This window comes from Anastrepha ludens, chromosome 2 (assembly GCF_028408465.1).
Source record: "Anastrepha ludens isolate Willacy chromosome 2, idAnaLude1.1, whole genome shotgun sequence".
Taxonomy (NCBI): domain Eukaryota; kingdom Metazoa; phylum Arthropoda; class Insecta; order Diptera; family Tephritidae; genus Anastrepha; species Anastrepha ludens.
In genome coordinates this window covers 70,058,143-70,081,360 of record NC_071498.1, presented here as the reverse complement: position 1 = coordinate 70,081,360, position 23,218 = coordinate 70,058,143, and the positions used below count along the sequence as shown (strand labels likewise).

The 23,218-nt window shown below is 36.0% G+C and overlaps 4 protein-coding genes across 9 annotated transcripts in view; all 4 read left to right on the top strand.

Annotated features, from left to right (window-relative positions):
- Positions 1–11,952, top strand: part of LOC128871783 (transforming acidic coiled-coil-containing protein 2) — a 57,390-nt gene extending 45,438 nt beyond the window's left edge. For 4 of the 6 annotated variants that reach the window (XM_054113853.1, XM_054113850.1, XM_054113849.1 and 1 more), the window contains 7 exons: positions 6,421–6,836; positions 6,909–6,988; positions 7,811–7,879; positions 8,149–8,253; positions 8,406–8,567; positions 8,655–8,804; positions 8,893–11,952. In XM_054113853.1, coding sequence (XP_053969828.1) covers positions 6,421–6,836; positions 6,909–6,988; positions 7,811–7,879; positions 8,149–8,253; positions 8,406–8,567; positions 8,655–8,804; positions 8,893–9,076 — 1,166 coding nt within the window. In that variant the 3' untranslated portion in view covers positions 9,077–11,952. The remainder of the gene's footprint in view (positions 1–6,420; positions 6,837–6,908; positions 6,989–7,810; positions 7,880–8,148; positions 8,254–8,405; positions 8,568–8,654; positions 8,805–8,892) is intronic. The other 2 variants (XM_054113852.1, XM_054113851.1) reach the window with 1 other exon arrangement.
- Positions 11,953–13,990: 2,038 nt separating this feature from the next.
- LOC128871785 (3-oxoacyl-[acyl-carrier-protein] reductase FabG-like) lies at positions 13,991–15,065 on the top strand. The gene has a single exon (XM_054113856.1). It carries the CDS (start codon positions 14,195–14,197, stop codon positions 14,960–14,962), a length of 768 nt encoding a protein of 255 aa, XP_053969831.1. The 5' UTR covers positions 13,991–14,194; the 3' UTR covers positions 14,963–15,065.
- A 2,390-nt stretch (positions 15,066–17,455) lies between these two features.
- LOC128871786 (3-oxoacyl-[acyl-carrier-protein] reductase FabG-like) lies at positions 17,456–18,542 on the top strand. The gene has a single exon (XM_054113857.1). The coding sequence runs from the start codon at positions 17,646–17,648 to the stop codon at positions 18,411–18,413; it is 768 nt and encodes a 255-aa protein (XP_053969832.1). The 5' UTR covers positions 17,456–17,645; the 3' UTR covers positions 18,414–18,542.
- Positions 18,543–21,639: 3,097 nt separating this feature from the next.
- On the top strand, positions 21,640–22,938 carry LOC128871782 (3-oxoacyl-[acyl-carrier-protein] reductase FabG-like). Its single transcript, XM_054113848.1, has one exon. It carries the CDS (start codon positions 21,850–21,852, stop codon positions 22,690–22,692), a length of 843 nt encoding a protein of 280 aa, XP_053969823.1. The 5' UTR covers positions 21,640–21,849; the 3' UTR covers positions 22,693–22,938.
- Positions 22,939–23,218: the final 280 nt, after the last annotated feature.

The following is a 23,218-nucleotide window of genomic DNA, read 5'->3' as shown; positions in this document are numbered from 1 at the left end:
TGAAACTTTGCTATAATAATAATGCAGTTTATAAATCGCCCAATGCCGATGGAGTCGTTTACTGCTAAACGCTCAACGCGCTAAACTCACACGCCTTTTTTCTTATTTTGTGGAATATGTAGGAGATATGACAATTGGAAAGCAGTTCAACATTTGAATGATTTCGTGCTTTCACGTTCTAACCTGTATCCAGTCATGGGGCTGCTGCTCGGTTAATCGGTTAGTTCAGCTTCTGATCAATTTTCCTATTTCGGTTTTATTGCTCGTAGCGCCATAAATAAGTAGAAATTTACTGCTTTTTTGATTTCATGATTTTGTTTTCTTGTGTCTCGGAGAAATTACTCAATTTTAACATTGATTCATTGCATTCATATCTAAATTGCAGTCCATATTTAAAAATGCTACTGAAACCAAAAACAAATAAAAAAATTATATTTGATGTCGTCGGAAAGAATAAACTCTGGCTTAATACCAATTTGAAACACTGAATTTTACTTTAATAAAGCGTCACTGCAAACAAAAGAAGAATTAATAAAATCAAGATATGTTGTGGTATATTTTCGTGGTATAGTTCATACGGCCGCCACAGCCGAATGGGTGGTGTATGTACGGCAATGATTTTTGACTCTTCCCAGTCGCAAGGTTTTTTCTTTGTAAATCTAATTAAAAGTTGGTTGGTTAAAGTTGTGATTCTTCCAGAATCGAACTAGCGCTTCATCACCATTTTGTTGTCACATCCTCGTTACCAACTTGTTTAACGGTTATTTACAGCAGCACTATATCCAGTCTGTGCGGTTTAAGAACCTTATTAGGTTGTTGACGTCTAAGCCAGACAGTTGTTCGAGATTCTCGAATCAGGGTTAACATTCTGTCCTTCCTTAGGGCAGGGCGTTCACAGAGGAAATGGAAGATTGTCTCCTTTTGCTCCGGTTGTTTACAACTGTGACAGTATGTATTGTGAGGGATACCCATTTTGGCTGCTAGTTCTCCGGTAGACACAAAGCCAGTTATGACTGCCGTTAGTCTCCAGGCGTCCAGTCGTTTCATTCTTATTAATGCCGACGATTGCTTGAGGTTGTAGGTGGGCCATAACGTTCTGCTAATTTTGCATTTCGTCTGGTCTTTGAACCTACAATCCGCGGTTCGGAGGTATTTTTGGGAAATTGGACTCTTGACTGCACCTAATGGTGTGAATACCGATTCTGCAAGAGCATTATTCATGACAGTTCCCCCTCTTGCCAGTTCATCTGCTTTTTCGTTACCCTCAATGTTCCGCTGTCCCGGGACCCACATTAAGGTAACTTTATGGTTTTCACTCAAGATCGTGAGGCTATTCCTGCTTTGTTCCACCACTTTAAAGGTTGTAGTAGCCGAACCCAGTGCCTGGATTGCAGCTTGGCTATCCGAAAGAGTAGTGATATTGCCCTTAAAAGAGAAATCTGTGATTAGTAGCCTACAGGCTTTCCCAATTGGCAGTACTTCCGCCTGGAAGACACTGCTGGTATTAGGGAGCCGCACAGATTTCTCAATTTTAAGTATTTGAGAATATATACCAGCTCCAACACCGCAGCCCACTTTGCTGCCATCCATATAGACTGTAGTGTCGAAGTTGTTTGTAGAGAATCTCTTATTCCATTCTTTCTTAGATGGAAAGAGAGTGGCAAAATTCCTATTGAATGTTACCGTCGGGACGATGTAGTTAGTTCTCATCGAGAGTTTGTCACAATAATAGACTAGCATGACCATACGTTTTTTCTCTCCAGCGACCCGCTTCATTTAACCTAAATGCACTCATGGTTGCCGTCTTCTTAATATGTAGGTCTATTGGAATAACGTGTGTCAGTGCATTGAGAGCCTCTCTAGGACATGATCTGATTTCACCGACCGTTATTGCACAGGCTGATCTTTGTATTCTGCCGAGTAATTTGGTATTGTACTCTCTCCCTAGAACTTTCCACCAAACTACCGAACCATACGATAAATAGGTCGTATAACCGTCTTATACAGCCATAATGTATGCTTAGGTTGAAGACCCCATCTTCTTCCAAGCATACGTTTACAGGCATATAAAGCAATTTCTGCCTTCCTTACCCGTTCTTCAAGATTTTAATTTCCAGCTTAGTTTGAAGTCCAGAATTACCCCTAAGTACTTTGCGCTGGGTGATAGGGAGAGAGTTTGTCCTTTAATATTTGGTAGGGTACCTTATATCTGGTGGTGAAAAGCATAAGTTCTGTTTTACACGGGTTTAAACCTAGGCCACAGCCTGTGGCCCAAGAGTTAAGCTCGCCTAACGCCCTTCGGATGATCCCACTGATCGTATTAGGACACAGTCCGGACGCCATTAACACCACATCATCAGCGTACGCCACCGCTTTTACCCCACCCCTATTAAGTTTTGTTAAGACTTTGCTAATAATGCATAACCAGAGAAGTGGAGACAATACTCCCCCCTGTGGAGTGCCCCTGTGAACCTTCTTGGTTATACTGATATTACCCATATTAGCTTTGATGATCCTGGTTTCTAGCATAGAGATGACCCAATTACTGATGCAATTGTCCACTTCTAAGTCTATGAACGCCCGTTGGATGGCATCTGTACTAACATTGTTAAATGCGCCTTCTATATCCAAGAACGCAGCCATGGTATAATGTTAGTTCTGCGTCAGTTAGTTTGTGTTTTACAGCTACCTTATCATTGGCGGCCCTAATTGCCTTCTTGTACTGTCTCCGACTCTCTCTGTACAATTCTTAATTTCCTGTCGAGTAGCTGAGGTTAAGCATTGATCTAGATTTTTCCCTTAGTTTTGAGAGTTCACTGCTCCACCAAGGAGGGTGGGATTTTTTGCTAAATTTTATGGGGCAGGACGTTTTGTAGGCCCTACTAAATGCCTTCTCCAGTGTTGTGACCCTACTCTCAAGGTTTTCGGTGAGAGTTATTTGGTAGATGGGAGTCTCTCCTATCCTTTTTTTTTTTTTTTTTTTTTTTTTTTTTTATTAGAAAATTGAAAAAGTAATGAATTACAATCACAATGAAATTAAAAAGCATTAGCGACTAGGCCATCAGCTATCCTTTTATTTACTATGTTTCTGAACCTCTTCCAGTTGGTTCTTAGTGGATTTCTGTACGGTAAGGGCGGATCAACATTAAGATCCAGATCGTACAAGATCCAGCTGTGATCCGAAAAAGACCTTTTATTAGAGACCCTCCAATTATCTAACCTTACAGAGCTTTTTTCAGACAATAGAGTTACGTCGATCCCTTCCTCCCATCCCCTGAAGTACTCCGTACTGGGTTACAGTTAGTGTCCGAGAACTTAGTGTTAATTATGAAATCATAAAGAGACTCACCTCGGTCGTTTGTTTCGGAGCTTACCCATAAAGCGTGCCTTGCATTGGCATCGCATCCGAGAAACAGGGTTTTGTTCGGGTTTTCCTGCACAAGTTTACGGGCTCCTCAGGCGGTCCTGGTCTATCATGTGCCATGTATATAGAGGCAAGTGTTATTCTGACTTCGTCAGTAGCTTCCACCTCAACAACCGTCACATCCTGTGAACTATATAATATAATTAAAAATGTGTTTAAGTGTTTTTTAGCTACTGTTTCTTAGTTTTCTGTTTAGTTACTGTTGTAGTTTTTCCTAGTGAAACCTTTCACCTTGGTGCTTCGCACCCGGTTTCTGAATTAATGCGATGTCCACGTCCTCCTCCGCCAGGAGAACGGTTATGTTGTCCGTTGCAGTCTGTGAATGCTGCAGATTAATTTGGACAACCTTTAAACCCAACCTTCGGACTCAATGTCATTTAACTGCATGCCAATCAGCAGTTCGTTGGCACCATCGACCTCATCCTGCTCCTCTTCCGGTTTCGCAGAAAGGAATATCTTGAGCTGGGCCATCCTAATGCCAAACCGACGTTTGTTTTCCACTTTCTCCAGTGGTCCCAGACTCTCTTCTGTAATTATAAGGAGGAGCCTCCGCTTTGATGATCGACCAATCGGTCATCAGCACCGAGCGATTATGCGCCTGAACCCGTACCTTCAATTAATTACCTTAATTGATTGGCTTCAAACTCCATGTTTGGAATCTTCGTGGAATCTCGCTAGCCGGAATTAGCTTGAGTTTCAAGCCTTCCCAGCTGTTCTGGATTTCACCAATCACGTTTGTCAGAAAATGCAGTGAGAATTGATCATCGCATTTACATCGCATTGCACTTGACCCACGGGAAGTTATAAATGAAAATGAGCAATATCGGGCTCTAATTTGTCACAAATGCCAAAAATACGTAATGGTATTAGGGAAAACAATTCGTTTCTTTAAAATTTTAGGAAATAGGCGTGACATTGTCAGTGAAATAGGACCGCTGCCTTTTTCTATCGATTTCCTTGTGCCTTCCTTGTGCATCACTTTAAAATACCCGTTATATTCAGTTGCTTCATCGGTTGCACAGATTCGTCTATTTTCATAAAGTGTAATTTTGCGTGGCAGCTAAAAACAAAGCACTTTGATAACTGAAAAGTATGGAGTGTAACGTCAACAGCAAATTAAGGGGTTATATACCTTGTGAGCCCGAAAAAATGGACGATAGTCATAATTTTTTTAAATCTGATTTAGAACTTTTATTCAAATGAGGTATATCTTATACTGAAGGGTAACTCTCGAAGAATACATTTTGGTGTTTTTATTTAAACGCCGAAACGCCGTTTTTTAGAAGAGGCTTGCGGTGATCACGGTAGCGCATGAGCAGCTGAACTGAAATCAAAAAAATTAAATGATTATTGTAGAAAAATGTTGTTTAGTGTATCTGAACGGTTTATTCACCCACAAAAAAATTTTCTCGATATGAAAAAACGATTTTTGAGGGGTTGAAAACTTAAAAAAAAATTAATCCAACGAACTATGTAAATATTTATAAAAAGTGTAATAAAAAAGAATAATTAAAAAAAAGTTTATGCAAATCGGTTAAATAGTTTTTGATAATGATCACCGCGACGGTAATTTTCAAAAAACACGACTTCGAGATAGTCGCGTCTAAAGTTTTACGTGCACTTCATTTATGGATAATTTTTATTCAGTCAAACTCCTGTAACTTTTGTTCTAGTGCTCCGATCTTTATGATTTTTTGAATTTATATTTTTAAGATAATGTACTTTTAGAATATGCCATAATTTTTCGATTTTTTAGTGTAACACAAGGTATATAACCCCCTAAATAATTAGTTCATTTAGTAACATTGCACACTTGAGGAGCGGAGGTTTGTTGTCAATCTTCGAAAGCGAAAAAATGGCGAAGCCGAAAAAATGTATCGCTGAGCCAAATTGTACGGTCCGAAAATTTTCTTGTAAATGCTCTTAATTCCAAAAAAAACCACAGAACGAAGTGGCGGAAAAACTAAAATGACTTGCGCTACTCATAATTTCGTGGATTCTCTTGCCAAATAAAGGAACGGGTATCGGTCAGTGTTTACCATGAGGATGGTTTACTGTTACCTTAACGAATAGTTTGGAAGAATATTTATTGTTGTTATTGTTGTAATCTTAAAACAGTTCTAAAGTAAACGAAAAAAAATGCAATGCGTTTAAACGAAAATGTAGCACTGTATATCAGTTTTGTTCCAATTGTCATTAGTTTAAGTTTTAAAAGTTCCTTGAATTATTATTCATATTTGTTAATTAATCAATGAAATAAAAACCACATGCTATTGAATATCTGTTATTATTAATTGAAAAATTTACATTTTCCATATGAATGTGGGGGTACCTATTTTAATGACCAATGTGTATACATGTACATATGTGTGACACAACTTTATGAAACTCTACATAACTTTATATAAGCATTGGAATTGACCTTAGCAAGATTTTGAATATTATTGAAGTCTGGCATAAACGCGCGCCGGGTGTCAATGTTCAGTTTCGACGGTATTTAAACTCTTTTAAACTGGTTTATATCTGAATTTATCGCAGTGTATTTGACTGTATAGAGAAAATATCTTCATAAAACTTGCTATAGCCAAGGCACATGAACAGTTGGTACCTGTGGAGCAGGAGATTTGACTTGTTTTCTATTTTTTCGGTCTCTAAATTGTCAAATTTTATTTAAATTACTCTTAACTGGCAATCTCTGTTTATTGATTTTGGCATTCTAGAGACCAAAAGACCTACAACAAACAAAGTGCATTGCTTTTGTTGTTTTTGCTCTACTGCTACTTCCTGTTCCATGTGGCTGGGCTATAACTATTTATTTGTTAATTTTCTTTTTTTCACTTTCTCCATTGATAAAGAACAGTTTAGTATTATTTACATACATAACTATAACTCAACATATCAGTAATAATTTCTATTTGTATTTTCTCTTTTGTATAATTGTCATGCACGTGCCATCTTTAATGTTGTCCAATATGTAAAACGCTTTAAAAACTCAGTAATTTTGAATCCATCCGACTTTGATTATCTACTTACAAAAGGCAATAATAGCGCCCCAATTGACCGCAGTTCGATATTATTAAGATTCGATCCTTTACTTGGTATGCCAGTACCTGTAAGTCAAATTCAACAACAGCCAATAAAACCATCACCACAAATATTGCAACAAATTTTGGGCAATAACTTAGCCGCGAATCTAAGTCCTACACTCGAAGAGGACGAACACTCATCATCGGCTTCAACATTATTAAGTGGCAATAATCAATCGCTTGTTGTCGAGGCAGATAATAAGGAAAAAGCGCTTGGTCTCAACACAACAGACGAAGAAGAAAGTGCCAAATTAAAGCAATATACGGCTAAAGTTTCATCTGAAAAATCGCAAGTCAAGGAACAACAACAAACGACAAATTTCAATGTAAATATAAAAGTGGAAACATATTTTTATTCGATTTAATAATTATTTTCTCATTCTTTTCTTTACATGCAGAAGCATGCCAATATGAGTGTCGACGTGATTAAGGATATGAATATCGATAACGATTGCAAAAAATCATTTGAGAATTCGAAGTAAGCAAATCTAAATATTAAATGCAATGGGCTTTTTAGCCTGAATGTTTTAGGAGCCACCAAATCTCCTGGTGCTCCTTGGCTCGACCTTTTTCAAGGAAATATTAGAAAAAAAAACACCAATGGCCATTAACGGTGTTAATAATGCTCTGAACTATACAAATTTAGACCGCAATATTGTGGGTAAATGAACTCTGTACTTGCCAAATCGAAGCAATGGTTGTTATGGTATTTAACGGACAGAAATCTGTGCCAAACCTAACTCGTATTATCACAGTATTCAACAGGTCTCCTTGAGGTAAAAAGCAGCATTTCGCCATGACGCAGATAAATTCGAAAAGTGAATTTTATTTTTGAAGTATTTTAACTACACACTCGGTCCTAGGAAGACGAATGACGCTTTCATGCGCCCTCACTCTTTCTGTTTTCCAAACCGTTTCACTAATAACGAAAAATTATATTAGTTGTTCTTGTTGCAGCATAATGCTTTCCTTGCAAAAATTTTACGCCTGCGAAAGCACGGCAACGTAGGTAACCGCTTTCTCTTGCAGAGAGATCTATATCTATGGTATACCAGCGGAATTTCGTTCTCTCGACCTTAAAATTGAGTGGACCACATTATAATTTACAGATGTCAGACCCTCATTGCACTTGGTACCTCTTTAGTCGCACGTCAACCCAACATTATGAAATTTGGCCAAATAAAAAAATTAAAAATGGTCATACATTCCATCATTGCAAAACAAGCCTCTATTTCTTGTCCTACAAAAGAATATAGTATTCTATACCAATCTCATGTATATATTTTCTTTTTTATAACAGCTCACAGCCCGATGAAAAACAAATAAATTACAAAATGGATGAACTCGAGAAGAAAATTAAAAACGAAGTGTAAGTGATAATTTTTCATGATTTATTAAACTTTAGAGCAATTAATAAAAGCAATGGCGCCAAACAATTGTCATAAATGCTTTTCGCTGTATGTGGGTGATTTCCCTAAGCTATTGCTTGTTAAGACTGTATCCGTATATTCGTAATCACAGAAAAAACAATGTATTTTTATATGGCATATCTGTAATTCGGCCTTACTTTTTTATTTAATTAGCCAAAATTATAAAAACAATTTTTTTTTATTAATCTCCATTCATTGCCTATTATAGACTCAAAACAGAAGATATCGAAAAGAAATTAAAAGACGCTGAACAACGAGAGGAGGCGTTAATCAAGCGGATAACAGAAAAAGACAAAACAATAACTAAAATGACGTAAGTTCTTAATGTGTCTAGCGCCCACTTGCATTTTTTCTTGGCACATACTTGTGTATGCATAGTGTCTAACTTGCTTCTTAAACAAACAGTTCCGATATACCTACCATAAATATGTACTCATATATAAAATTTGTATCTTTTTGGCACAGCGGTGTCATTGAAGCGTACGAAAAAGCAATTGCTGAACTAATCGCCGGGAAAGAGGAATTAATACAATCTTACGAGAAACAACTGGCGGAGGCGAAAGCGGATCGCGACTCGAATTATCAGCATCTCACGTCACTCGAAACGACATTTGCCGATCTGCATGTGTAAGAATGCGCACACGTTTTTTTTGTTTTTGTCATTTAACAGTTCAAGTCACAACACCATTTTCTTTCCTTTTCCTTTATGATCAGCAAATATGGGAAAAGTAAGGAGATGACGCTGCAGTTGAAGTCCAACGAAGAAGTATTAGTGGCAGAAAAGCGACAGATACTGGAAAATTTGCGATTACAAGAACAACGGTATGAAAAAATGAAGAATCATGCGATGCAACAGCTAGAAATGTGAGTGAAGTTTTTTTGTTTTGGTTAAATTTCGGTTTTGTTTTCTCTATCTAGAATTACTCTAATCCCATTTCTTCTCCATTCGCAGTGCCAATAAAAAGCTCGAATCGCTAAACAAAGAGCACAGTATCGAATCCACAAAACTGAAAGCATTACTCAAAAAGGAGGAAATATCACGCGCCTCTATCAACGAGCAATTGCAGCAAAAATCGCGAGAAAATGCGGAGCTGGTTAAGATATGTGACGAACTAATTAATGGACAAGGAAGTTAAGTGGTTTAAGCGGGAGACGTCGGTGTCAATGTCATCGTCGTCAGCGCAGCGACCTATCAACTGTCGCATTCGTCACATTATGACGTGCGTATACTCTCGCCCGATATATGTATGTGTTTTTTTGTACTTGTTATGTATGAGCGCCAAGGCCGAAGAGCAAAACGGAACGGAGCATAGCATTGCATTACATTACAATTAACCGTTAGTTAATGTTATTTAAGTTGCCTGATTAGCAAGCAATGTCGGCGGCATATGCACGCATGCGTGCTTTTAACCGTCTGTTGCGTTTAAGAAAAGCATTCATTCAGTTCGCAGTCATTCATAAACGTTTGTGTGATTAATTTAAGAATTTGCTCTCATATTTAGACATGTTGTAGTTATATTATTATTATTTTTTTTTTTTTTTTCGTTTGCATTTCACATCTACGCTTACATTTCACAACTTATTTCTATTTTATTCTTCTTTGCTACATATATAATAATTGTTAAGTAATTTTTGTATGAGAATAAATGGGAATATGTGAGCAAATATTGCAAAAACTTCATTTTAATTCATACAAACCACAAATACACACAAACATACATTATAACATAAATAATACCTCGAAAATATATACGTGGAAGGAGGCATAATAAAACTAAACGATTTTATGTTAGTTGTTGTGTATAATGTATTGTAGTTGTAATTGTATACTCTCTTTACAATTTGCATAGCTGTGAATTTACTAATATGAATTTCTCTTCAAATGAAGGTAACTGTACAATCTCTGTAACTCGTAATTTGCTTGTTAAAAATCAAACTGAAAGGAATTAATTTATGTATAATGAATTGTATTATTGCATAGGCTATTTATTTGTTTTTAACTTTTCACGCCAACCATTCGTACTAAGATAGCAAATTATTGAATAAAAGTAAAATCGAATTCATTAAAAAGTAACATAATATTTCGCCCGTTTGCACTAAGAGTATCGTAATCCAAAACATGAGATAAATACGCATGGATAAATAAGAACTGGTTCAAAAAAAAAAACCTAACAGCAAACGCCAGATTTTATAAACTCGAGAATTTGTTCGTGTTATTATTATTTTTTGTGTGTAACAAACATCTTGTACTGGGCGATATAAAAACCGAAGTAGTTGCTATGCAATTGCTATGATTTTCCGTACAAATGTTCTGTAATATGCATGATATATAATTTATTCGAATATAAAGTTGTATTTATGAATTTACATAAGGGAGGTGAAATTCCATTTAAAAAATTCTAATTTTTTAAGGCGTCTATAGCCATAAAAATGCGGTAAATGCTTAGGCTTTTTTCCGTGCTTCTCCAATATAAGTGATTTAGCCAATTAACGAGCCAACTTCTATTATTATTACTGACTGTAAAAAGTTGTAATTCCTACTTTGCGTGCAGAAATTTTGTTTGACCTTTTTTTTTTTTATGGTGTATTCACAAACTTTAAAATGGTGAATATTAGCACGCTATGCAGTAAGCTGTTATTTCTCCTTGGTTATAAAGGCAATTCTTCAGAATGTTTCACTTTCAATTTTATGTAAGAAAAATGAAAGTAATTTGATAGCAGCGGCCATATCTTGGCAGCGCTTGCATTAACTACAAACTAAATTGCATATTTCAATGTTCAGAACATACATGCCGAGAAATAAGAGGTGCAAAATAAAGAGCCTCGCTAATAAATCACATGTATGTCTGATGTTGTTCAATCGTTCCATTTTTCAGTTCGGCGAAAAGCAAATGATTGAATGTTGTAATGCAGCGCTGCATTTGTTGCATAATTTGTTGAGCTGTTCTTTATTTGCCACACTTCATACAAAAACCTAAGTTCACATACTTTTTAACTTTCCGTTGCATGTGTTAAATATAAAATGCCTATTTTGAAACTTAATCAAAACAAGTATATTTCAGTTACTACAAACATAAGAACATAAAAAGAATAAAAGAAAAAAATTAAATATATCTTCCAAATAGTTTACAACACATGAAGAGCAAACATATGTAATCCTTTATAAAATTATCTAATCTAAATCACATCTTAAAAAATACTTTATTACTCTCGAAACTTGCATACGCACACAAACAGCAGGCAAAAATCCATCATAACGCCGTTTTTCTACTCTTGTACTTAAAATTGAGCTGAAAACGAAGCACATTATGTTTATATGATGTCATTCGAGGGGATTTAAGCAACTCTCTAAATGGAGCTCGCATCCGTCTGGCGTTCCGAAAACACAAAACAAAAAAAATGTCGTTGACTCATGTCATGCTGTAGTAATAAAACTGTAGAATAAGATTAACAATGAATGCGGTAACTCATTTGCGTTGAACAAAGAACATAATTTGTAAAGTCAAGGAAACCAAATGTATGTAACTCTATCCAAAATTTTGATTCTGGCATAATTAGTGCAAAGGAAAATTAAAAACTAAAAAATATTTTTTTAAGAAATTAACTTCATAAGTAAACAAATTATGCATATTTACACATCTGCATACACCATACATAAATACGTATAATTCAATACAAAACAAACCCCTATGTAAGATTCTGGACAAATACAAATTCCTGCTTTTGGTATGTTCTATGGGTTAACAGTTGTGTAGTGCAGAGCCTAATATTTATTATCCATGCAATCGAATGGAAACGGCGGTGAAGAAGGATGAAAAGAGGGGGTGAAGATAACTTGTATTTAAGTATTAAAAATATTAAAAGGAATACAATATATAACTGAATTGCACACTGTAGTTGATCTAAGAGTGACATACCTACATATGTAAGTTTAAAGAAAAGTTGATTTAACCATGGATGATATTATAATAAAAGGAAAAGAAAATATTAATAAATACTTATATACAATGAATATTGTGAGGTTTCCTGATGCTTTGGTTATATTATAGGTGAGTTGCGATTTTCCATCATACATACATTTTTTTTTTTATTAGAAATAAATCTAAGTAAATCATTAAAAATTTATAATTTTGTCTTAAAAATTACTGGAACTGGAAAATTTTCCACACCAAGCCCAACTTATAAAATGCATAAATACAAAGAATCCGTCTCTTATGTTTTGAAGTTTATAAGTAGAAAATTCTGATGTTATAACAGCATAAAACATCCTCCACATGCATTTAGTACGTACTGCCTGGGAGAAGGGGGACGGAAGAGACTAATATTTTGCCTTAATATGTTTATGAACAGTTCAATACATAGGGTATTTCAAAAGATCTGCGTAGATGTTGTTTTAAAATAAAATATGTAAAAATTTAGGTTCTTTCAGGTTTTCCTATTTTCATTCAAAATACGGCTTTTAAGAATTATATCTGAAGAGAGACATCATTTAAATGTCCACCTCTGCAGATAAAATTCACCAAACTGTCGATTTATGAATGCCTAATTGTTGAGAACGTCGGGATATCGATGTTGAAGGTTGTTCAGCAACACTTTGCGCCACAGCAGCAATATTTTTAACAGAATTTCCCAAGGCAGCCGGTTCTACGTTATCGGAATGACTCGGATTTTTTACCGACCAAGGGCAACCGCCCCAGTAAACTAGCCCTGTCTAGTGTACCTTCCAATTTATTATGGCCCATATTGAACCATATGGACCTAGACGACATGTGGTTCCAGCAGGACGGCGCTACGTGCCACACAGCAAACGCCATTTTATTCCATTTCAACATCTACCCGCCCTTATTGAAAAACCCTTTATTTGATGTTTGTCAACACCAGCTGTCTACTAGAGTTACTGCTACACCAACAACGACAACTAGAGTTGTCTATATATTTATGTGAAGAGACATAATTATTTTTTTCCATTTGTTTTCTTTTTTTAACATTTGTTATTTCATACCATTGAATACCATGGAAGTATTAACTTCGCTTATTACAGAAAAAATATTTATATAACACATGACTGAAAAGTCCCGGGCATAATAACACACATATAAGTAGCTGATCTACTTATTCGTGCTTAACTCCCAATCCGTAATTGAAAAGCGAGATTTCCCATATAAAATTTCTCCCAAAGTCTGAGATTATAATATAATCCTGAATAATAACCATACTTTTTGACATACAACCCTGTGTTTTCTGTGTAACAGATCACTATTTTTACGAGTGTAAAGAAACACGTCAAAGTAAAAACTAAATAAAATGGATGCCGGCAAAGAAACACGTTTGTAGACATAATTCTAATAAAATATTTGTTAAATATTATTATTATGCTTTCATATTACAGAAAAAAGCGTATGTCCATAAACGCTTTGTCCTCATATTACTTATTATAAAATGTAATATCGAATTTCGAAGACGTATTGCTGCCATAATTTTGTGTAACCTCAGTAAATTTCGTTTGCAGAGTTTCTCCAACTGTTTATTATTAGCAACCAATTGCACAATTAAATTAACTATTCCTTTTCCTTGTATTTTCTTCATATCGTTAATAATTATTAAACAAACCAAAAACACCGAAATATGTATTCCACCAAAATAATTTCTATGAAGAAAAACCTTTCACAAAAGTATTGACAGCTGATTGTCAATTTTGCAGGTAATCTGCCATGTGTGAACGGGTAGATTAATTTTGTGGATTTATTAGTAATTAATGCATATGTGAACGTACTTTCGCACATAGATGGTACCTCTTATTCCGTTAATACTAACCTTAAGAGCAACTGTCAAATTACATGATATTCTCTTCATAAGTTCGGGAGTTATTGTGCTAAGAGTGACTCTACGAGTACTTTGTTGATTTCAAAGAAATTGATAAAAAAGAATTTCGTGTTTTAACACGGAACAACTCCTACTTTAACAATAGATAGCCGCAATGCGCACGGATATGTACACATGACATGTTATCGTCGCTGCATTACAAAACAAATCGTGTCGAATACGATACGAGCCGTGCGAAGAGCCTAACCCTTATATTCTGAAAACGTACATCTCTGTAATTGCAACCATAATTCTCAGCTGCACAATTTAAATAATACCAATTAAAATATTAATTTTATTGGCCAATTAGTAATCGAGACGTAAATAAGTATATTAACATCTCTATGCAACTTACGTAACTCTTAACCAAGCCATCTTAATTAGTGTCAATTATGAACTTCAAAGACAAAGTGGTGCTCATCACAGGAGCAAGTTCCGGTATTGGCGCTGCTACTGCAGTAAAATTCGCTGGATTGGGAGCTTTGCTGGCAATAAACGGACGTAATGTCGAGAGCCTGGAGGCCGTGGCAAAGCAATGTGCTGCTGTTGGTAAGGAACCTCATCTGGTAGTAGGCGACATATCCAAGGAATCTGATACCGAATTTGTCTGGCAAGAAACTTTAAAGAAATACAATAAACTGGATGTTTTGGTTAACAATGCTGGCATCATTGAGATAGGCACTATTGAAAATACCAGTTTGGCACAGTACGATCGTGTGATGAATACCAATTTACGAGCAATGTATCACCTGACAATGTTAGCTGTACCGGAACTGGTAAAATCGAAGGGTAATATCGTAAATGTTTCAAGTGTAAATGGTATACGTTCATTCCCTGGTGTGCTAGCCTACAACATTTCTAAAATGGGTGTAGATCAGTTTACACGGTGTGTTGCCCTCGAACTAGCTGCGAAAGGTGTTCGTGCAAACTGTGTTAATCCTGGTGTCATAGTAACGAATATACACAAACGTGGCGGTATGGATGAGGAAATGTACAAAAAGTTCTTGGAACATTCAAAAACCACCCACGCTCTGGGGCGTACTGGCACAGTAGATGAAGTGGCTAATGCTATCACATTTTTAGCCAGTGACTTAGCCACTTTTACAACTGGCGTCAGTTTGGCTGTGGATGGTGGTCGTCATGCTATGTGCCCACGATGATGTGTACCCGGAAATATTTTATACTGCATTTATATTTGAAAAATTGTTATAATATTTTATAGTTATTGTTTGATGTTAGAATAAACGGTGCACGAATTTGAAATTAACCATTTTTTTTTGTTAACGGTACTAATACCATGACTTGGGCCATTGGGTACTTCAAGTCAGAGAATCAATTTTTTCTTCAATAACAACCTAAAATGTTTTGCATATTAGGTTTTATTTTATAAATTTAAAATGCTTTCAATCTGTTTCAGTCTTGCAGTTTTTTATCTAAGAAAAACATAAGTTTTTTAGACGGTCGATTTTTGTTAAGTGCCTCATTCAGGTTTGATAGCTGATGGGAATAATAATCAGCAGTTATCGTCGGGTTTGGTTCCAGAAGTTCATAATAAAGACCGGCCACATCCCACCAAATAGACCCAATAGGAGAATCTTCTTGGAGTGAAGGCCATCTCTAGGGGTCGGTTCTGGTGTTTCATCTTTATCTAACCATTGGCGTTTGCGAACGAGTTAAAGACTTCAGGACGACCAGCGCGCGGGGCATCCTCCACGTCGCAGTTACCACTTCGGAAGTTTGAAAACCACTTTTGCACAGTCCTTGCACTCACGGTATGCTCTCCGTGAACAGTGTTTATTTCTGCAGCAGCAGTTGTTGCATTTTTACCGCGATTAAAATCACTTGTTGAATGCAAAATATATCAAAGAAAATATTAATAGTTCTGTTATATTGCGCGAATAATTTTTTGTATGCAAAAATCGTACAAAGTGAAATTATGGGTAAAATACATGAAAACTTATGGACTGACCTGATATTTTGTTTTGCGTTTTGCTTTATTACTGCTGCACAGCTCCTTTGATTGGAATTATTAAACCTAACAGGAATGGATTCCTATGCTTGACCCTTGGCCCTGAACGATAAAATTGTCTTGGGGAAAACACTTAATTGTCACACGAAAGTTGGCTTTGGATCATTGTCTTGTTCAAATTTTCAAATCACCGGTCAATTTTCTTTCGGATAAAGTATCCGTATCCATAATACCTTCAATATGATGATTTAACCCCACACTGTTCCACGAAAATCAGCCTCCTATTATTAAGTCCCACCGTTCTTTATGTTTAGTGGGACGAACTTGCACGTTTTGGCTGTCGCATGTACTTCCTACCATCTGGACCGTCTATTTATTTTCGTTGCATCGCTGAATAAAATATAACGTCACTGATTTTGAGTCCAGGACGTGTGCTCTCGAGAAAACTCAATTCGGCGTTGTCGCTGCGTTGCTGTTACTAATGTCTTTTTTCGGGCCAGTCGACCGTAAAGCCGTGATTCTGACAATCGAAGCGCAACTGCTTTTTTTCGTTATTTGTTTTTTCAAGTGAACAAATAATTCTTAATGGATTTCAGCAGCACTATTCTTGGGATCCTGTTTTGACAATCTAACGCTCATCATATCAATCTGGATAATATCCATTCGCGCTTTCTTTTTCCCGGAAACGTTTTCTGCTATTTTATAATCTGTCGTTCTTAAGAATATTTTTCACAAACATATCAGTGCTTACGCGATTTTGGCAGAGTTTAACAAAGCGGGCCTGTCATTTCTAACCGGGGTCAGTTGGAAACACCAAGTGAAGCCAAGTCCTTTCCCACCTGATATTTCCAACGCAGGGGAAGTCTTCCTCTTCTTCTGTTATCAGCCGGTTGTAACTCATAGGGCCGGAGCGTTTGTTTCCATTTGGACGACATGACCCAGTCAATGAATCCGCTGTAAATTTACTCGCTGCATTATGTCAATGTCGTCGTAAAGCTCATTGTTCCATCGCCTATGATACTGGCCGTCACCAACGTGCGGAAGTCCAAAAAACTTTCGCAGAATATTTCTCTCAAACACTCCAAGGGACGGCTCATCGAATGTTGTCATCGTCCAACTTCTGCACCATACGTTACAATGAGCATGATAAGAGCCTTATAGAGTGTTAGTTTTGTTCGTCGAGAGAGAACTTTACTACTCAATAGCCTACTTACTCCAAAGTAGCACTTGTTGGCAAGAGAGATTCTCGGTTGGATTTCAAAGCTGACATTGTTATCGGTGCTAATGCTGATTCCTAAATAAACGAAGTCTTTTACAACCTCGAAATCATATGTAAATGTCAACAGTGATGTGGGTGCCGATACGCGAGTGCGACGACTGTTTGTTTGATGACAGGAGCTACTTCGTTTTATCCTCGTGACCCACAACACCCATTCCCTTTGCTTCTTTATCCAGTTTGAAAAAGACAGAACTAACAGCGTGGTTGTTAAGGCTTATGATGTCAATGTCATACGGCATACGCCAACAATTGTACGCTCTTATAAAAATTGTGCGATTAAGTTCTGCGGCTCGCACGACCTTTTCCAGTAAGAGGCTAACGACAGCGAGTACCCTGTCTGCAATCTTGTTATGGTATTATTGTTATTGCATAGATATTGCATATTTCCAAAATGTGAATAAAAACAACCCTGTGATAACCTCTACAATCGACAGCTGATCATGTCCGTATAAGAACATATGCATGTGGACATATAAACAATAGCAGATAATTAATAAAAATCACTTTGAGTAAATAAAACAAAGCTTATCTCTGCAACTTACGCAAGCTCCCAGAGACCAGCTGTGATTAATATCATCATCCTCGATACTTAACTATGAACTTTGCAGGAAAGGTAGTGCTCATCACAGGAGCAAGTTCCGGTATTGGTGCTGCTACTGCAGTAAACTTCGCCAAATTAGGAGCTTCACTGGCAATCAACGGACGTAATGTAGAGAGCCTGAAAGCTGTGGCAAAGCAGTGTGCCGCTGTTGGTAAGGATCCACATCTGGTGGTGGGAGACATCTCCAAGGAATCTGATACGGAAATTGTCTGGCAAGAGACTTTTAGGAAATACAATAAACTGAATGTTTTAGTTAACAATGCTGGTATAATTGAGACGGGCAGTATTGAAAATACCAGCTTGGCACAGTACGATCGTGTGATGAATACCAATTTACGAGCAATGTATCACCTGACAATGTTAGCTGTACCGGAACTGGTAAAATCGAAGGGCAATATCGTAAATGTTTCAAGTGTAAATGGTATACGTTCATTCCCTGGTGTGCTAGCCTACAACATTTCTAAAATGGGTGTAGATCAGTTTACACGGTGTGTTGCCCTCGAACTAGCTGCGAAAGGTGTTCGTGCAAACTGCGTAAATCCTGGTGTTACCGTGACCAACCTACATAAACGTGGTGGTATGGATGAGGAAACGTATAAAAAATTCTTGGAACATTCAAAAACTACTCACGCTCTGGGACGTCCTGGTACAGTAGATGAAGTAGCAAATGCTATTACTTTTTTGGCCAGTGACTTGGCAACTTTCTCAACTGGCGTTAGCTTAGCAGTAGATGGTGGCCGCCATGCTATGTGTCCACGTTAATGTACCTACGAAATGTACACATACTAAAACAAAACGTATTGATTTCTCGTTGCATTTATTATTGGTTGAAATTAGTATATTTTTGTGCCTTGTATTGTAGTATTGAGAATATAATTGAATTGAATTGAATTGAATTTGAATTTATTTATTACTAGTATAATAATACGTTATAATTTACAATAAACTGTAAGTCCTACACAGACTATTAAAAGTCTGTTCGTAGGCTAGTAGCATTTATAATAACAATTTTACAAACGTAATATGATATTTTACAAAATAAGTTTTATATGTAACATACGTAACATACATTTAACTTTATGTTACAACATCTAGCGGTTCTATGAAGAACATAAAATAAATTTTTTTATTTTTATTTTAAATATTTAATTAATTTTTAAAGTGATATTAAGAGATAGTGATATTTTTAAGAGATATTAACAAATATCATAGGTTTAAATTAGTTATTGTTAACCAGATTTTTATATCTTTTTTATTTTTGTCGTTAAATACATCATAGGCTTTTAACCTCTTTGGAAGCTGATTAAATATTTTAATGCTATAGTTTATGTAACATTTTGAACCAATACTTAATTTACATTTTATGTGCTCAATTTTTCTATTTCTAGTATTTATTATCCTTGATAGAAATAAGTTATTGTAATTTTGTATTAAAGCTGTAAAGTAGAACAACTTTTTTATCGAAAGAATGTTGCTAATCTTTAAGGAATTATCTGTTATTGTATTTTGTTAACTCTTAAATATTATTTTTAATATTTTATTTTGTACTAATTCAATCCTATATAGTTCAGATTTGTACGCGCCTCCCCAAGCTACGATACCGTAAGAGGTGACTGACTCAAATAGGACATAATAAATAGTTTATAATTGTTCTTTGTTTAATATATATTTTAATTTGGCAAACACAAAGATTAAATATCTATTTCGCTTTATTAAATAATTAATTTGAAAATCCCATTTTAACTTATAGTCAATTAGAATGCCAAGATATTTAGTGCATTCAACCCGTGTTATTGGAATACAGTTACATTTACTGTTAGAATCATGATTATGCATAAATATTTTAATATTTCCAGGTACAGAATCTTTATAAACTCCAAAAGTAAGAAATACCGTTTTATTAATATTCACAGATAACTTGTTTTGGCACATCCATGTAAATATTTTATTTGCAATTAAATTTGCATTTAATTCAGCATCCTCTCAAGTATCGCCACTTATAAGAATAGTTGTATCGTCAGCATACGATATTATATTGTGAGGGTTTTTTTTTGGCTAAATTGTACAGCACTATATATTTCATTTATGCATATCAAAAATAATAAAGGTCCTAATACTGTCCCCTGAGGGACTCCAATATCCACAATCGTTTCACTACTAATAGTACCATCTACCTTTACACATTGTGTTCTGCCAGTAAGATAATTTTTTATAAGATTCAAGGCGATTTCACGGATACCAATATCGCTTAATTTTTGTATTAGAATTTTGTGGTCAACCGTGTCAAAAGACTTTGCTAAATCTAAAAATATTGCAATAATTGGTTTACTATTATCAAGATTTTTATAAATATATATTCAGCAAAATGAGCTAATGCATCTTTGGTTGATTTTCCTTTGCGAAAGCCATATTGATTTTTATTATATTTGTTAAGAAAGGAAAGTAATCTTTTATGCACTACTTTTTCAAATATTTTTGCTACATTAGGAATTAATGATATTGGCCTATAATTAAATTCAAAATACTTTTCTTTAGCTTTTCAAGAGAATTATAATTTTTGTGGTTTAAACATATAAATGTTATTTGATAGGATGAAGACTTCACTTGAAAAAAATTTCCCTTACTTTTCCGGGAGATGCTGCTAAAGTGGCAAACCAGGTCGTTCCTTAACGTAGAGCCAGCTGTAGTGGAAACTCCACCCGCTTGAGTCGGCTTCAAAGGGACAGGACTTGAGAACACGATACGTCTGTCGCGTCTTACCACGGATTAGGTAAGCCCCATTTATTTAAGCAAATTTTGCAACTATATATGTACATATTTATCGACGAGAAAAATAATGTCGAAAGCTCGTACATATATAGTATGTAGTACATGAGATTAGAAGTATTCTAGTGATCGCTTGTGTGTGCAATTTGATTTAAATTTTTTTTTTGTATTAGCGCAACTCATCTATTTAGGTCTAAAGAACATATGTAAGTATGCGCGAACATTTATAACTGTATAAAAACATTTTCCGACAAACACTAAATTTTCTTTCTTTTCGCCTTTGGAAATCTGCGTGCCAAACAACAAGTTTATCTACAAATTATTGAGCACATAAATAGCCAAACACAATTCTGTACCCATTCGAAATAACCGCCGAAGTCGAAAACCATGTTTCCAATAAAAAGCACTATGTACCTGTATACTAAACAGGAGTTAGTATCTTTTAAACAAGTAACGAACTGCTTAATTCAGTCCGAATCGCTCTTTATACACCTGTGAAAATTTAAGTAAAATTTAATTTGGGCCGGCTGCTAATTTTTGGTATTAACCAAATTTGAGGTCGTTATCTAGATACATAGATTTATCCAAAAGTGATTTGTCAAAATTTTACTTGAGTCAAATCCGGGTCGTTCCGGTAACGAAGAACAGATTGTCGAGGGCATGTACTTTGAAAAGTCGACTTAGGCAGTTAATGCGTGTGGCCACAGAATTAACAAATGGGAGTGTAAAAATTCGCTCCCACCAATGGTTCATGTATGTACATAAGTATGTACTGCGTACATACATATTTATGTATTTGTTTTCAGCAGCTCCCAACCTATGTAGCACTAGGTTTACCCCACGGATTCGCATAGTTGTTAGACAGCTCAGATGCAGACACATCAAAAATGACCAGATCAAGCCAGTGGTTCGATGTGCTGATTATTTTGAGCAAATTATTGTATAACCATTAAGTAAATTACTAAATATTAAGTTCAAAAGGAGTATAGTCTACCCCCAATGACTCTGGCAATACAGAAAACGTTTGAGAATCACTGATGGCCTAGAGAAAAGTCCAGTGGGCGTGCGAGCGGGAGACACATTGAGGCATTTATATACATATATATACGCACGCATGTAGTTACATACATATATACTTAGACACATATGTATGCATGCATGTTCGTATGTATGTACGGCTAGAATCGTGTTTTGGATGTTATCCGCTTGAACAGCTAGGCAAATGAAGAACAAGAAAAGACAAGTGACTTGGTGGACCTAACGCGATCACGTCGGTGAGAGCTGTTCAGTCTATGGCTTACAGTTTTCGTTGCCTATTGTCGAGCATTGTTCGTATTTTCCGCGTTTGTTATAGTAATCCTGATCGTGCAAAAATACAATATATACATACATACGTATAATATATACACATATCTTTTAGTGATTGCACAAAATGTTTCCAATAAAATTCAACCATTCAATTGATTTACAAGAACCAGTGGTGATTCCACCGCCACCATCTCCCTTGGATTTCAAAAATAAAGTTATAATTATCACTGGAGCCAATTCTGGCATTGGTGCTGCCACCGCCATGGAATTCGCCAAGTGGGGTGGCCTTCTTACTGTTGTTGGGCATAATAAAGCAAGTTTGCGTGAGGTGGCCGACAAAGTCATTGATGTACACGAACATTCGCCATTGATAGTGCATGCAGATATGACCAAGCAGGAGGAAGTGAGGCATATTGTTGACAAAACAATGGCCACTTACGGACGCATCGATGTGCTTGTCAACAATGCGTCCGTTGTTGAGATTGGCAATATTGAAACAACTACGATGGATCAATATGATCGTGTAATGGACATAAATATACGTGCTGTCTTTCAACTAACTTCGTTGGCGGTGCCACATCTGATCGATACTAAAGGATGCATTGTGAACGTATCAAGCATAAGTGGTATCCGCTCGTTTCCCGGCATACTCGCTTATAACATCTCCAAAGCGGCGTTGGATCAATTTACGCGTTGCATAGCACTGGAATTACGGCCAAAAGGTGTGCGTTGTAACTCGGTCAACCCCAGTGTTATTATAAAAGATGTTCAGAAAAGTGACAGCATGGATGATGAGGAGTACGAAGCAATTTTAGAGCAGTCTATGATAACACATGCTTCCGGTCGTGCGGGCCTGGAGGAAGAAGTGGCTGGAGTAATCGCATTTTTGGCCAGTAGTATGGCAAGCTTTATTACCGGTGCAACTTTGCCAGTCGACGACGGACACCATGCCATGTGTGCGCGATAAGATGGCAATAAAATCGTAACACATACAATATGTACATATCCATTCATTTGTATGTACATATGTATGTATAAACTGAAATAATTGCATTTGATAGTGGATACTTATTGAAGGAGTTGCGTGTGTTCAAAAGTAAAAGTCTGTACCGTTACTTAGTTATAACATTATTTTTATTTAGAATAGCATCATCACATGTTAAAACGTTTTACCGTTATATTTTATAATAAAAAAATAATATTTAGTTTCACACTTTATTGGAGTAAATGCACACATATGTATGTACATATGTACATACGTAAGTAACAAATACGAACAATGCATGCACCTGAATACAAGTACATACATACATACATATACTTTTAACCACTGATGATATTAATCTACGTATGTATGTATGTATGTGAGTGTTCATGGATTCTTTGATGCTTTAATTGACTGTTATTGGAAGTTCTACAGAAAAAGCAATAATAGAATATTAATCGAATTCCATCAAAAAAAATATTTCGACTTTGAGGATAATTTTTTGGAT

Excerpts from the sequence above, each read along its gene's own strand:
- LOC128871785 (XM_054113856.1), top strand. The coding sequence starts at position 14,195 with ATGAACTTCAAAGACAAAGTGGTGCTCATCACAGGAGCAAGTTCCGGT.
- LOC128871786 (XM_054113857.1), top strand. The coding sequence starts at position 17,646 with ATGAACTTTGCAGGAAAGGTAGTGCTCATCACAGGAGCAAGTTCCGGT.
- LOC128871782 (XM_054113848.1), top strand. The coding sequence starts at position 21,850 with ATGTTTCCAATAAAATTCAACCATTCAATTGATTTACAAGAACCAGTG.